This window comes from Oncorhynchus kisutch, linkage group LG4 (genome assembly GCF_002021735.2).
Source record: "Oncorhynchus kisutch isolate 150728-3 linkage group LG4, Okis_V2, whole genome shotgun sequence".
NCBI lineage: Eukaryota > Metazoa > Chordata > Actinopteri > Salmoniformes > Salmonidae > Oncorhynchus > Oncorhynchus kisutch.
Window position 1 is genome coordinate 2,243,899 of NC_034177.2, and position 13,742 is coordinate 2,257,640.

The window sequence follows — 13,742 nt, forward strand, 5'->3', positions numbered from 1 at the left end:
GTGGCAGGGTAGCCTAGTGGTTAGAGTGTAGAGGTGGCAGGGTAGCCTAGTGGTTAGAGTGTAGAGGCGGCAGGGTAGCCTAGTGGTTAGAGTGTAGATGCGGCAGGGTAGCCTAGTGGTTAGAGTGTAGAGGTGGCAGGGTAGCCTAGTGGTTAGAGTGTAGAGGCGGCAGGGTAGCCTAGTGGTTAGAGTGTAGAGGCGGCAGGGTAGCCTAGTGGTTAGAGTGTAGAGGTGGCAGGGTAGCCTAGTGGTTAGAGTGTAGAGGCGGCAGGGTAGCCTAGTGGTTAGAGTGTAGAGGCGGCAGGGTAGCCTAGTGGTTAGAGTGTAGAGGCGGTAGGGTAGCCTAGTGGTTAGAGAGTTGGACTAGTAACCAAAAGGTTGCAAGTTCAAATCCCCGAGCTGACAAGGTACAAATCTGTCGTTCTGCCCCTGAACAGGCAGTTAACCCACTGTTCCTAGGCCGTCATTGAAAATAAGAATTTGTTCTTAACTGACTTGCCTGGTTAAATAAAGGTTTAAAAAAAAAAAATAATAATTGGCCTGGCCAATTACCGTAACCTCAGATTCCAAGTCCGTCGCAGCCCTAATGGTACTATAAACCAGACAGAATGAACAGTGGTCTGATGCTGGTGGTCAATGTCCTCATCGGCAGCATCAGAGACCCGTTGTCAACCATCTGGCGTTGTACATGTAGCGCTGAGAGAGGCAGGGAGTTCTAGACCTTTCTAAGTAGGACTTGGTGTGGCTGTAAGAAACACTGACACAAAATGTCCTCTACAGATAAAGATCCTACCCAATCTGAACTCATTTAAACCATCTAAACATTCCCATATCTACGCTCCACATTCACACAAGTCATTTTCTACGTTTCACTTCAACTCAAATGAAGTCTGTTTTTTTAATATGTTTGAGTTGCAGTCAGTTACTGATGACAGTTTTGCCTTCTCTTGTCTACTCACAGTTTAACATGGACCGGGCCAATGCAGAGGAATTCCTGGAAGTTTACAAAGGGGTTGTGACCGAGTACCCTGTGAGTATGGAATATTTACACATTTCCACACAGTTTGTAAACTATGTAAATATGCTAATTTATTCATACCACTGCGTGAAGTCACTCACACCTTTGCACAAGCACACAGGCATTTATATTCTAGTATAAACTGGGTGGTTCGAGCCTTGAATGCTAACAGCCATATCACAGGCATTTATATTCTAGTATAAACTGGGTGGTTCGAGCCTTGAATGCTAACAGCCATATCAGACCATATCACAGGCATTTATATTCTAGTATAAACTGGGTGGTTCGAGCCTTGAATGCTAACAGCCATATCAGACCATATCACAGGCATTTATATTCTAGTATAAACTGGGTGGTTCGAGTCTTGAATGCTAACAGCCATATCAGACCGTATATCACAGGCATTTATATTCTAGTATAAACTGGGTGGTTCGAGCCTTGAATGCTAACAGCCATATCAGACCGTATATCACAGGCATTTATATTCTAGTATAAACTGGGTGGTTCGAGCCTTGAATGCTAACAGCCATATCAGACCATATCACAGGCATTTATATTCTAGTATAAACTGGGTGGTTCGAGTCTTGAATGCTAACAGCCATATCAGACCATATCACAGGCATTTATATTCTAGTATAAACTGGGTGGTTCGAGCCTTGAATGCTAACAGCCATATCAGACCATATCACAGGCATTTATATTCTAGTATAAACTGGGTGGTTCGAGTCTTGAATGCTAACAGCCATATCAGACCATATCACAGGCATTTATATTCTAGTATAAACTGGGTGGTTCAAGCACTGAATGCTGACAGCCTTATTCTAGTATACCACATGCTGAGGCAATGTCTTTTTTAAATTGTTTATCTTAGATGCTGTTTGTTTTACTCACTGATACATGGTAGTTATACAGGGAATATATATACCTTAGCTCTGGTAGACATTTGTATCTCAATCGCCTATAAAAGAGCTATTCTCCCCCCTGGAAGTCTGTCTGTTGCCAGAGGTGTTGAGGGTAGGGGACCTTGTCCGTTGCCTTGGAAACCAAACACATCACCATTTAGACTGCTCTGATCTGATCTCTGTTCCTAGAAGCAGATTGCGTCCCAAACCGGGTGGGAAATTAACACCCAGCCAAATGCTGGTAGATTTAGACATTGGCTGGTAGAATGTCTATTCTTATCAGCCACATTGGCAGGTGGTCACACAGAGCATCTGGGAGCAGTTCGTTTTAACAAATCCAAAGAATGTGGCTGGTGGACCAGAAAGTACATGTCCCACCCTGGTCCCTATTCGGTGCACTACATTTGACCAGTGCCCATAGGGAATAGGCACCATTCTCTCCGGCACCATTCTCTCCGGCACCATTCTCTCCGGCACCATTCCCTCCGGCACCTTTCTCTCTGGCACCTTTCTCTCTGGCACCTTTCTCTCTGGCACCTTTCTCTCTGGCACCATTCTCTCTGGCACCATTCTCTCCGGCACCATTCCCTCTGGCACAATTCCCTTCTGGCACCATTCTCTCTCCGGCACCATTCCCTCCGGCACCATTTTACCTGTTCACCTTTATACCTTTGTTTTTACACTGCTACTACTTGCTGTTTATTGTCTATGCAAATTACCTTGACTAACCTGTACCCCTGCACATTGACTAGGTACCGGTATCCCCTGTATAAAGCCTCCACATTGACTCGGTACCGGTACCCCCTGTATAAAGTCTCCACATTGACTCTGTACCGGTATCCCCTTTATATAGCCTCCACATTGACTAGGTACCGGTATCCCCTGTATATAGCCTCCACATTGACTAGGTACCGGTACCCCCTGTATATAGCCTCCACATTGACTCGGTACCGGTATCCCCTGTATAAAGCCTCCACATTGACTAGGTACCGGTATCCCCTGTATATAGCCTCCACATTGACTCGGTACCGGTATCCCCTGTATAAAGCCTCCACATTGACTCGGTACCGGTATCCCCTGTATAAAGCCTCGTTATTGTTATGTAATTTTGTTGTTACTTTTTGGTTTTATTTAATTGATTTATTTTCACTTTCGTTTATTTAGTAAATATTTTAAAGTTATTTTTGCCTCCTTACCTGCAATCCACGCTTTGGTTGTGTGGCTCAAAAGAAGACTATATATGGCCAATACCAAATCCATTGCCACCAACCACTAATATTAGCATTTTATCATTAAAAAAACTATGGAAGTCAATGTACTCCAATGCTAACTGTTGTGAGTCTTTCTACAGAACATGGTGGCAGAGCTATGTTCTGGACCCTGCATGGCCCTGGAGATCAGAGGGACTGACGCCCCGAAGACCTTCAGGGAGTTCTGTGGACCAGCTGATCCAGTGAGTTATTTTTCACATCATCCACATGTTCTGGCCCATCTGCTCCCTGTGCTTTACACGTGTAACTCAACAGGGGATACACGTCAAGTATTTAGCACCTCTAGTTAGCATTGGCTACCTCTAACTAGCATGTTAGCAGATACCCACAGACTTCCAGTCATTGCACTAACGATAGTTAGCATTGGCTACCTCTAACTAGCATGTTAGCAGATACCCACAGACTTCCAGTCATTGCACTAACGGTAGTTAGCATTGGCTACCTCTAACTAGCATGTTAGCAGATACCCACAGACTTCCAGTCATTGCACTAACGATAGTTAGCATTGGCTACCTCTAACTAGCATGTTAGCAGATACCCACAGACTTTCAGTCATTGCACTAACGATAGTTAGCATTGGCTACCTCTAACTAGCATGTTAGCAGATACCCACAGACTTCCAGTCATTGCACTAACGATAGTTAGCATTGGCTACCTCTAACTAGCATGTTAGCAGATACCCACAGACTTCCAGTCATTGCACTAACGATAGTTAGCATTGGCTACCTCTAACTAGCATGTTAGCAGATACCCACAGACTTCCAGTCATTGCACTAACGATAGTTAGCATTGGCTACCTCTAACTAGCATGTTAGCAGATACCCACAGACTTCCAGTCATTGCACTAACGATAGTTAGCATTGGCTACCTCTAACTAGCATGTTAGCAGATACCCACAGACTTCCAGTCATTGCACTAACGATAGTTAGCATTGGCTACCTCTAACTTTACCTTCTTTGAGCCCACGCCTCTCTTTGTCTTGTTTAGTCTATTGTTATTATTATTATTATTGCTATTATTATACTATCAAACAATAAAATCACTGGGAAGTGGGAACTAAGTTATTTGAAAACAAAAAACCCATCAATCTGAAATCACGTACCTGATGACTATCCAAAACAATATGGTGCCAGTGCCCTAACGATTCATATTCTGTTATTACACAACACACAGGATTTGAATGGCACGAGCCAATCGTTGAGCAGTGTTGAGTGTCACGTGACATGGAAAACATTTAACACTTTAATTTGACTGCCCTGCGAACTTAACTGTAACATGCTTCAGGAGTCCTAACTAACTACTGTTGCAGATCAAACTAACAGGAAGGCAAGACAAAGTGATCGTGAGTTTATTGTTCCAACTCAACGATTGGCCTTATGGACAAAAGTAATTAGGGAATAAGGTGCCATTTGGGACACACCCTAGATGTGTAGGGGAGTGAATGGTGTTGTCTGTGGTCCTCATCGTCATGGTAACAGATGTGTAGGGGAGTGAATGGTGTTGTCTGTGGTCCTCATCGTCCAGGTAACAGATGTGTAGGGGAGTGAATGGTGTTGTCTGTGGTCCTCATCGTCATGGTAACAGATGTGTAGGGGAGCGAATGGTGTTGTCTGTGGTCCTCATCGTCATGGTAACAGATGTGTAGGGGAGTGAATGGTGTTGTCTGTGGTCTTCATCGTCATGGTAACAGATGTGTAGCGGAGTGAATGGTGTTGTCTGTGGTCTTCATTGTCATGGTAACAGATGTGTAAGGGAGTGAATGGTGTTGTCTGTGGTCCTCATCGTCATGGTAACAGATGTGTAGGGGAGCGAATGGTGTTGTCTGTGGTCCTCATCGTCATGGTAACAGATGTGTAGGGGAGTGAATGGTGTTGTCTGTGGTCCTCATCGTCATGGTAACAGATGTGTAGGGGAGTGAATGGTGTTGTCTGTGGTCTTCATCGACATGGTAACAGATGTGTAAGGGAGTGAATGGTGTTGTCTGTGGTCCTCATCGTCATGGTAACAGATGTGTAGGGGAGTGAATGGCGCTGTCTGTGGTCTTCATCGTCATGGTAACAGATGTGTAGGGGAGTGAATGGCGTTGTCTGTGGTCCTCATCGTCATGGTAACAGATGTGTAGGGGAGTGAATGGTGTTGTCTATGGTCTTCATCATCATGGTAACAGATGTGTAGGGGAGTGAATGGTGTTGTATGTGGTCCTCATCGTCATGGTAACAGATGTGTAGGGGGTGAATGGTGTTGTCTGTGGTCCTCATCGTCATGGTAACAGATGTGTAGGGGGGTGAATGGTGTTGTCTGTGGTCCTCATCGTCCAGGTAACAGATGTGTAGGGGAGTGAATGGTGTTGTCTGTGGTCCTCATCATCATGGTAACAGATGTGTAGGGGAATGAATAGGTAATCAACAACACAGTATGGTGTCATTAGGTTTCACATCACCAACACACAGGCACAGCCCTGCAGCACACAGATCCACACACACACACACTTGCACCAAATGCTTCAATAATTAAGGCAATAAATGTCAGATATGAGCGTGTGAGAGAGAGCGAGAGAGATATTTCAGTGCTAGTATACAGCCACTATCTCAGTGTGAATCCTCTATTGTTGGTAGTTCAGAGCATGGTGGGATGTGGGCCTTCCTCAGAGGTCATCTGTCTGTCTCTGTCTGTCTCTGTCTGTCTGTCTGTCTCTCTCTGTCTGTCTCTATGTCTGTCTGTCTCTGTCGGTCTCTCTGTCTGTCTGTCTCTCTCTGTCGGTCTCTCTCTGTCTGTCTCTGTCTGTCTGTCTCTCTCTGTCTGTCTCTATGTCTGTCTGTCTCTGTCGGTCTCTCTATGTCTGTCTCTCTATGTCTGTCTGTCTCTGTCGGTCTCTCTATGTCGGTCTCTCTATGTCTGTCTCTCTATGTCTGTCTCTCTATGTCTGTCTCTCTATGTCTGTCTCTCTGTCTGTCTCTGTCGGTCTCTCTATGTCTGTCTCTCTATGTCTGTCTCTCTGTCTGTCTCTATGTCTGTCTGTCTCTGTCGGTCTCTCTATGTCTGTCTCTCTATGTCTGTCTCTCTATGTCTGTCTCTCTATGTCTGTCTGTCTCTGTCGGTCTCTCTATGTCTGTCTCTCTATGTCTGTCTCTCTATGTCTGTCTCTCTATGTCTGTCTCTCTCTGTCTGTCTCTATGTCTGTCTCTATGTCTGTCTGTCTCTGTCGGTCTCTCTATGTCTGTCTCTCTATGTCTGTCTCTCTATGTCTGTCTCTATGTCTGTCTGTCTCTGTCTGTCTCTGTCGGTCTCTCTATGTCTGTCTCTCTATGTCTGTCTCTCTATGTCTGTCTCTCTCTGTCTGTCTCTCTGTCTGTCTCTCTATGTATGTCTCTCTATGTCTGTCTCTCTATGTCTGTCTCTCTATGTCTGTCTCTCTATGTCTGTCTCTCTCTGTCTGTCTCTCTCGGTCTGTCTGTCTGTCTCTCTCGGTCTGTCTGTCTCTCTCGCTCTGTCTGTCTCTCTCGCTCTGTCTGTCTCTCTCGGTCTGTCTGTCTCTCTCGCTCTGTCTGTCTCTCTCGGTCTGTCTGTCAATTCAATTCAATTCAATTCAAGGGCTTTATTGGCATGGGAAACATGTGTTAACATTGCCAAAGCAAGTGAGGTAGACAACATACAAAGTGAATATATAAAGTGAAAAACAACAAAAATGAACAGTAAACATTACACATACAGAAGTTTCACAACAGTAAAGACATTACAAATGTCATATTATATATATATATATATATATACAGTGTTTTAACAATGTACAAAAGGTTAAAGGACACAAGATAAAATAAATAAGCATAAATATGGGTTGTATTTACAATGGTGTTTGTTCTTCACTGGTTGCCCTTTTCTCGTGGCAACAGGTCACAAATCTTGCTGCTGTGATGGCACACTGTGGAATTTCACCCAGTAGATATGGGAGTTTTTCAAAATTGGATTTGTTTTCGAATTCTTTGTGGATCTGTGTAATCTGAGGAAAATATGTCTCTCTAATGTCTGTCTCTCGCTCTGTCTGTCTCTTTCTCTCGCTCTGTCTGTCTCTCTCTCTCGCTCTGTCTGTCTCTCGCTCTGTCTGTCTCTCTCTCTCGCTCTGTCTGTCTCTCTCTCTCGCTCTGTCTGTCTCGCTCGCTCTGTCTCTCTCGCTCTGTCTCTCTCGCTCTGTCTCTCTCGCTCTGTCTGTCTCGCTCTGTCTGTCTCTGGCTGTCTGTCTCTGTCTGTGTCCCAAAATGGCACCCTACCCCCTTTACAGTGCACTCCTGTTGACCAGGGCCCTTAGGGGTCCCTGATGTAGTGGATAGGGTGCATTTGGGACGTAGCCTCTGTGCGCTCTCCTCTCCTCGGCCCTGATGTAGTGGATAGGGTGCATTTGGGACATAGCCTCTGAGCGCTCTCCTCTCCTCGGCCCTGATGTAGTGGATAGGGTGCATTTGGGACGTAGCCTCTGTGCGCTCTCCTCTCCTCGGCCCTGATGTAGCTGACTAGTCTGACCTTTTTTTCATAGGGGTCACATCAAGACAAGCTATGAAATGAAATCTGGCACCTTTTTATAAAGGTCACATTAAGACAGGAAATACAATTTGCATATCAAAGCATAGTGTCAGATGCTAACAACACATGCAATTATCCCAGAACTGAATGGACTGCCCTATTTCTATTCAACATGAATAACACGCCTAGAAACGTTCTGAGGATCACAGATTCAATTCATATTAAAACGAAGACAGACCGACACAAGGTTGCTTTTTTTCTGATATAAATGCAGGTTGTATGGGAGAAAGAGCTTAGCTTTCACTTTAAGAGCAGAAGACTGTCTTGGGAGAGAGCTACCGACAGTCAAAGTCCACAGCTACGACCTTGCCGAACTCTCTCTGCAAGTCTGTACTTGTGACCTCACTAGTCTGCGTAGTATACACATACAGTAATTATTATGATTAGGTCTACATTCTGTCTACCACACCAATCTATGACTACAAGCTAAAAGAGATTACTATTCATAAACTAAGAGTTTACTATTCATAAACTAAGAGTTTACTATTCATAAACTAAGAGTTTACTATTCATAAACTAAGTGTTTACTATTCATAAACTAAGAGTTTACTAAGAGTTTACTATTCATAAACTAAGAGTTTACTAAGAGTTTACTATTCATAAACTAAGAGTTTACTATTCATAAACTAAACTAAGAGTTTACTACTCAAAACCTATAATGTGACCTGTTTTGTAACCTTAATGCTGTTCAAACTACAGAGTTAAGTCATTTTTATTTGACACCACCCCTTAACCTGCCAGTCAACTCGCGGCAGAGTAGCCTAGTGGTTAAAGCGTTGGACTAGTAACCGGAAGGTTGCAAGTTCAAACCCCCGAGCTGACATGGTACAAATCTATCGTTCTGCCCCTGAACAGGCAGTTAACCCACTGTTCCTAGGCCGTCATTGAAAATAAGAATTTGTTCTTAACTGACTTGCCTGGTTAAATAAAGGTAAAATAAAATAAAACTCTGCACCCTGTTGAACTATATGGTCGACAGCCTCTGAAACACCGTCTAGGGATGAGTCCCCGATCTGACCTCAAAACTCCACATTTAACAAGGGGTCGGCAGGTAGCCTAGTGGTTAGGGCGTTGGACTAGTAACCGAAAGGCAATATATCGTAAAAAATTTATGAAAACAAAAATGTGCTTTAAGGGTTTGGTTTGAAAACAGAATTTAGTTAGCGAAATTATAGAAACAGCAGGCTTTTAACTTTGTGGCTGTGGTAACTAACATTAGTGACGACCCTACTTTGCAAACCGCTAGTGGCATTTAGAATTGATCAGTGTAGGCTATTACCCGCTAAATATAGACAGGTTCCACACGGAAAATATGCAAAAACATGAGTTTGATAAAGTCAAAGAGAGTATTTTCATCAGAATCATTCATCCCCTCACCAGACAGATGTCTTGGCCATAATTCATCCCTATGCTCACTGTAGAATTGGTCACCCATTTCCAAGGTACAGGCCAAAACATAAACTAAATCGAACATCTGTTTATCGAAAAAGAAGATAGATTTTGGTTTGTAACCCTGAACTCAACTCAACATATTGAGGCCCGTTTCAAATTATGTGTATCTCTGTGAGATACACATCTCTTCTCTCTGTTCAAATGTATTTATAAAGCCCTTCTTACATCAGCTGATATTGGGGCGGCAGGGTAGCCTAGTGGTTAGAGCGTTGGACTAGTAACCGAAAGGTTGCAAGTTCGAATCACCGAGCTGACAAGGTACAAATCTATCGTTCTGCCCCTGAACATGCAGTTAACCCACTGTTCCTAGGCCGTCATTGAAAATAAGAATTTGTTCTTAACTGACTTGCCTAGTAAAATAAAGGTTTAAAAAATATATATATATATCTCAAGGTGCTGTACAGAAACCCAGCCTAAAACCCCCAAACAGCAAGCAATGCAGGTGTAGAAGCACGGTGGCTAGGAAAAACTCCCTAGAAAGGCCAGAACCCAGGAAGAAAACTAGAGAGGAACCAGGCTATGAGGGGTGGCCAGTCCTCTTCTGGCTGTGCCGGGTGGAGATTATAACAGAACATGGCCAAGATGTTCAAATGTTCATAGATGACCAGCAGGGTCAAATAATAATAATCACAGTAGTTGTAGAGGGTGCAACAGGACAGCACCTCAGGAGTAAATGTCAGTTAGCTTTTCATAGCCGATCATTGAGAGTATCTCTTGTCGTGGAAATGTCCTCTATTTACCAAATCATGAGAGCAAACCACAACACAAGTCAGAGTTAGTTATCAAAGTCCATCTTTAATTATATGAGCTCTATCACAACCCTGTGACTCTCAGATCAATTCAGTGTCTATCAATGAATTCTCTGAGAGCCCCCTCTACATTGCATTTGAGATCCTTTAATAGCAAAGATCCACCCCCCCCCCCTAGACGACATGACAAACCACAGGTCTTAGGAACTTACACAAAGAAAAGACTACTTCAGAGAGGACTATCCCCTAGCCAGACAGAGTTGGCTATAAATTATCCTTCAGTTTGGTCTCCTAAACAAAGCTCTTATTTCGTCCTTGGTACAAAATGGTACCAAGACATTACACCCACCCTATGATATATATCAAATTGTCATTTAGATACAACCAATTCTAAATACAACCAATCCTGGACAAGCTCACGGAGAGGAGAGTGAGGCTATAGGTTAAGATAGGAGCAACAAAAGAGGGAGCATAGAATGATTCCAGACACTGCCATCCTCCTCTCCCCGATGGGAAAAGTAGGGAGTGACTGGCACACAGACACAGTGGAGCAAAAGATATGTTTACACATGATGACACCTTGACCTCTCCCCTCTCTGCGGCCCAAGCAACTTAGTCTTGACATAGAACAGATACTGCAACCCCGCCACAGTATTATACAAACACATTCTGATGAGAAGTAACTTACAAACATATGATGAATATAAAACATCTTACCTATGTTACCAACCAATTCGGATTATTCCCCAACACTCTACCGCTCCTGCTGTCTCTAGAGAGTTGAAAACAGCAGGTCTGGGACAGGTAGCACGTCCGGTGAACAGGTCAGGATTCCATAGTCGCAGGCAGAACAGTTGAAACTGGAGCAGCAGCACGGCCAGGTGAACAGGTCAGGGTTCCATAGCCGCAGGCAGAACAGTTGAAACTGGAGCAGCAGCACGGCCAGGTGAACAGGTCAGGGTTCCATAGCCGCAGGCAGAACAGTTGAAACTGGAGCAGCAGCACGGCCAGGTGAACAGGTCAGGGTTCCATAGCCGCAGGCAGAACAGTTGAAACTGGAGCAGCAGCACGGCCAGGTGAACAGGTCAGGGTTCCATAGCCGCAGGCAGAACAGTTGAAACTGGAGCAGCAGCAGGGCCAGGTGAACAGGTCAGGGTTCCATAGTCGCAGGCAGAACAGTTGAAACTGGAGCAGCAGCACGGCCAGGTGAACAGGTCAGGGTTCCATAGCCGCAGGCAGAACAGTTGAAACTGGAGCAGCAGCACGGCCAGGTGAACAGGTCAGGGTTCCATAGCCGCAGGCAGAACAGTTGAAACTGGAGCAGCAGCACGGCCAGGTGAACAGGTCAGGGTTCCATAGCCGCAGGCAGAACAGTTGAAACTGGAGCAGCAGCACGGCCAGGTGAACAGGTCAGGGTTCCATAGTCGCAGGCAGAACAGTTGAAACTGGAGCAGCAGCACGGCCAGGTGAACAGGTCAGGGTTCCATAGCCGCAGGCAGAACAGTTGAAACTGGAGCAGCAGCACGGCCAGGTGAACAGGTCAGGGTTCCATAGTCGCAGGCAGAACAGTTGAAACTGGAGCAGCAGCACGGCCAGGTGAACAGGTCAGGGTTGTCTTTTATTCTGTTATATTACATCATGTTTTCACTATCAAATAAAATAGTTGTCTTGACTGTGATAAGGGCTCGGGGAAATAAGAGTATCTTGTCTGCTACATTAACAAAACAAGGCTATGACGTTGCACAGCCAGGGCCACACTGCTGAGGTATTTAACCTTTTGAAGAGTGTGTTCCACGATATAATATAACCAGTTGATATTAAATCAAATTAAATTAGATTTGTCACATACACATGGTTAGCAGATGTTATTGGTCACATACACATGGTTAGCAGGTGTTATTGGTCACATACACATGGTTAGCAGATGTTATTGGTCACATACACATGGTTAGCAGATTTTAATGGTCACATACACATGGTTAGCAGGTGTTATTGCGAGTGTAGCGAAATGCTTGTGCTTCTAGTTCCGACAGTGCAGTAATAACCAATGAGTAATCTAACCTAACAATTTCACAACAACTACCTTATACACACAAGTGTAAAGGAATGAAGAATATGTACATAAAGATATATGAATGAGTGATGGTACAGAACGGCATAGGCAAGATGCAGTCAATGGTATCGAGTACAGTATATACATATGAGATGAGTAATGTAGGGTATGTAAACATTACATCAAAATGGCAAGACGCAGTAGATGGTGTAGAGTCCAGTATATACATATGAGATGAGTAGGGTATGTAAACATATAAGTGGCATTGTTTAAAGTGGCTAGTGATGCATTACATCAATATGCAGTAGATGTGATCCATAATATAACAAGTTGATATTGCAGATTCAATAAATTAATCTTAAATAACACGTGTTCTTCTGACTACATCGAGACCCCTTCACCCCCCCCCCCCCCAAAAAAAAATTCTCTGTGTTGTCACTATACTGTGGTGTCACTATACTGTGGTGTCACTATACTGTGGTGTCACTATACTGTGGTGTCACTATACTGTGGTGTCACTGCACTGTGGTGTCACTGCACTGTGGTGTCACTCTACTGTGGTGTCACTCTACTGTGGTGTCACTATACTGTGGTGTCACTATACTGTGGTGTCACTATACTGTGGTGTCACTGCACTGTGGTGTCACTCTACTGTGGTGTCACTCTACTGTGGTGTCACTCTACTGTGGTGTCACTCTACTGTGGTGTCACTCTACTGTGGTGTCACTCTACTGTGGTGTCACTTCACTGTGGTGTCACTCTACTGTGGTGTCACTTCACTGTGGTGTCACTCTACTGTGGTGTCACTTCACTGTGGTGTCTCTGTATTGTGGTGTCTGTATTGTGGTGTGTGTTGTATGAGACAGTCCCTGATTCTCTTCCTGTTACCTGGGAGACGGCACGAGTTCATCAAAACATCCTCCTGATGATACATGAGACTATTCCTTTATTAGTGCACACCATAAGGCTCTGGTCAAAAGTAGTGCACTATGTAGGGAATAGGGGCCATTTGGGACTCATACTAAGGGTTCCCTGGACAGCAGCATCATTTATTTCCATAACTGTAATGTTACATCAGTCTAATGTTACCATCAACACCATCTCTAAATGGCTTCAGTAGATATCTAATACCCCACCACTTCCTGACCATTACGAACCATTACTAACATTTCTAACATTACGAACCATTTCTAACATTACGAACCATTACTAACATTACGAACCATTACTAACATTACGAACCATTTCTAACATTACGAACCATTACTAACATTACGAAACCATTACTAACATTTCGAACCATTACTAACATTACGAACCATTACTAACATTATGAACCATTTCTAACATTACGAACCATTTCTAACATTACGAACCATTACTAACATTACGAACCATTACTAACATTACGAACCATTACTAACATTACGAACCATTTCTAACATTACGAACCATTACTGACATTACGAACCATTACTAACATTACGAACCATTTCTAACATTACGAACCATTTCTAACATTACGAACCATTTCTAACATTACGAACCATTTCTAACCATTACGAACCATTTCTAACATTACGAACCATTTCTAACATTACGAACCATTTCTAACATTACGAACCATTTCTAACCATTACGAACCATTTCTAACATTACGAACCATTTCTAACATTACGAACCATTACTAACATTACGAACCATTTCTAACATTACGAACCA

The 13,742-nt window shown here is 43.7% G+C and overlaps 1 protein-coding gene across 6 annotated transcripts in view; it reads left to right on the forward strand.

Moving 5' to 3' along the window:
- nme7 (NME/NM23 family member 7) overlaps positions 1 to 13,742 on the forward strand; it is a 142,385-nt gene that overhangs the window by 99,743 nt on the left and 28,900 nt on the right. For all 6 annotated transcript variants that reach the window (XM_031822294.1, XM_031822291.1, XM_031822290.1 and 3 more), the window contains 2 exons: positions 962 to 1,030; positions 3,272 to 3,373. In XM_031822294.1, coding sequence (XP_031678154.1) covers positions 962 to 1,030; positions 3,272 to 3,373 — 171 coding nt within the window. The remainder of the gene's footprint in view (positions 1 to 961; positions 1,031 to 3,271; positions 3,374 to 13,742) is intronic.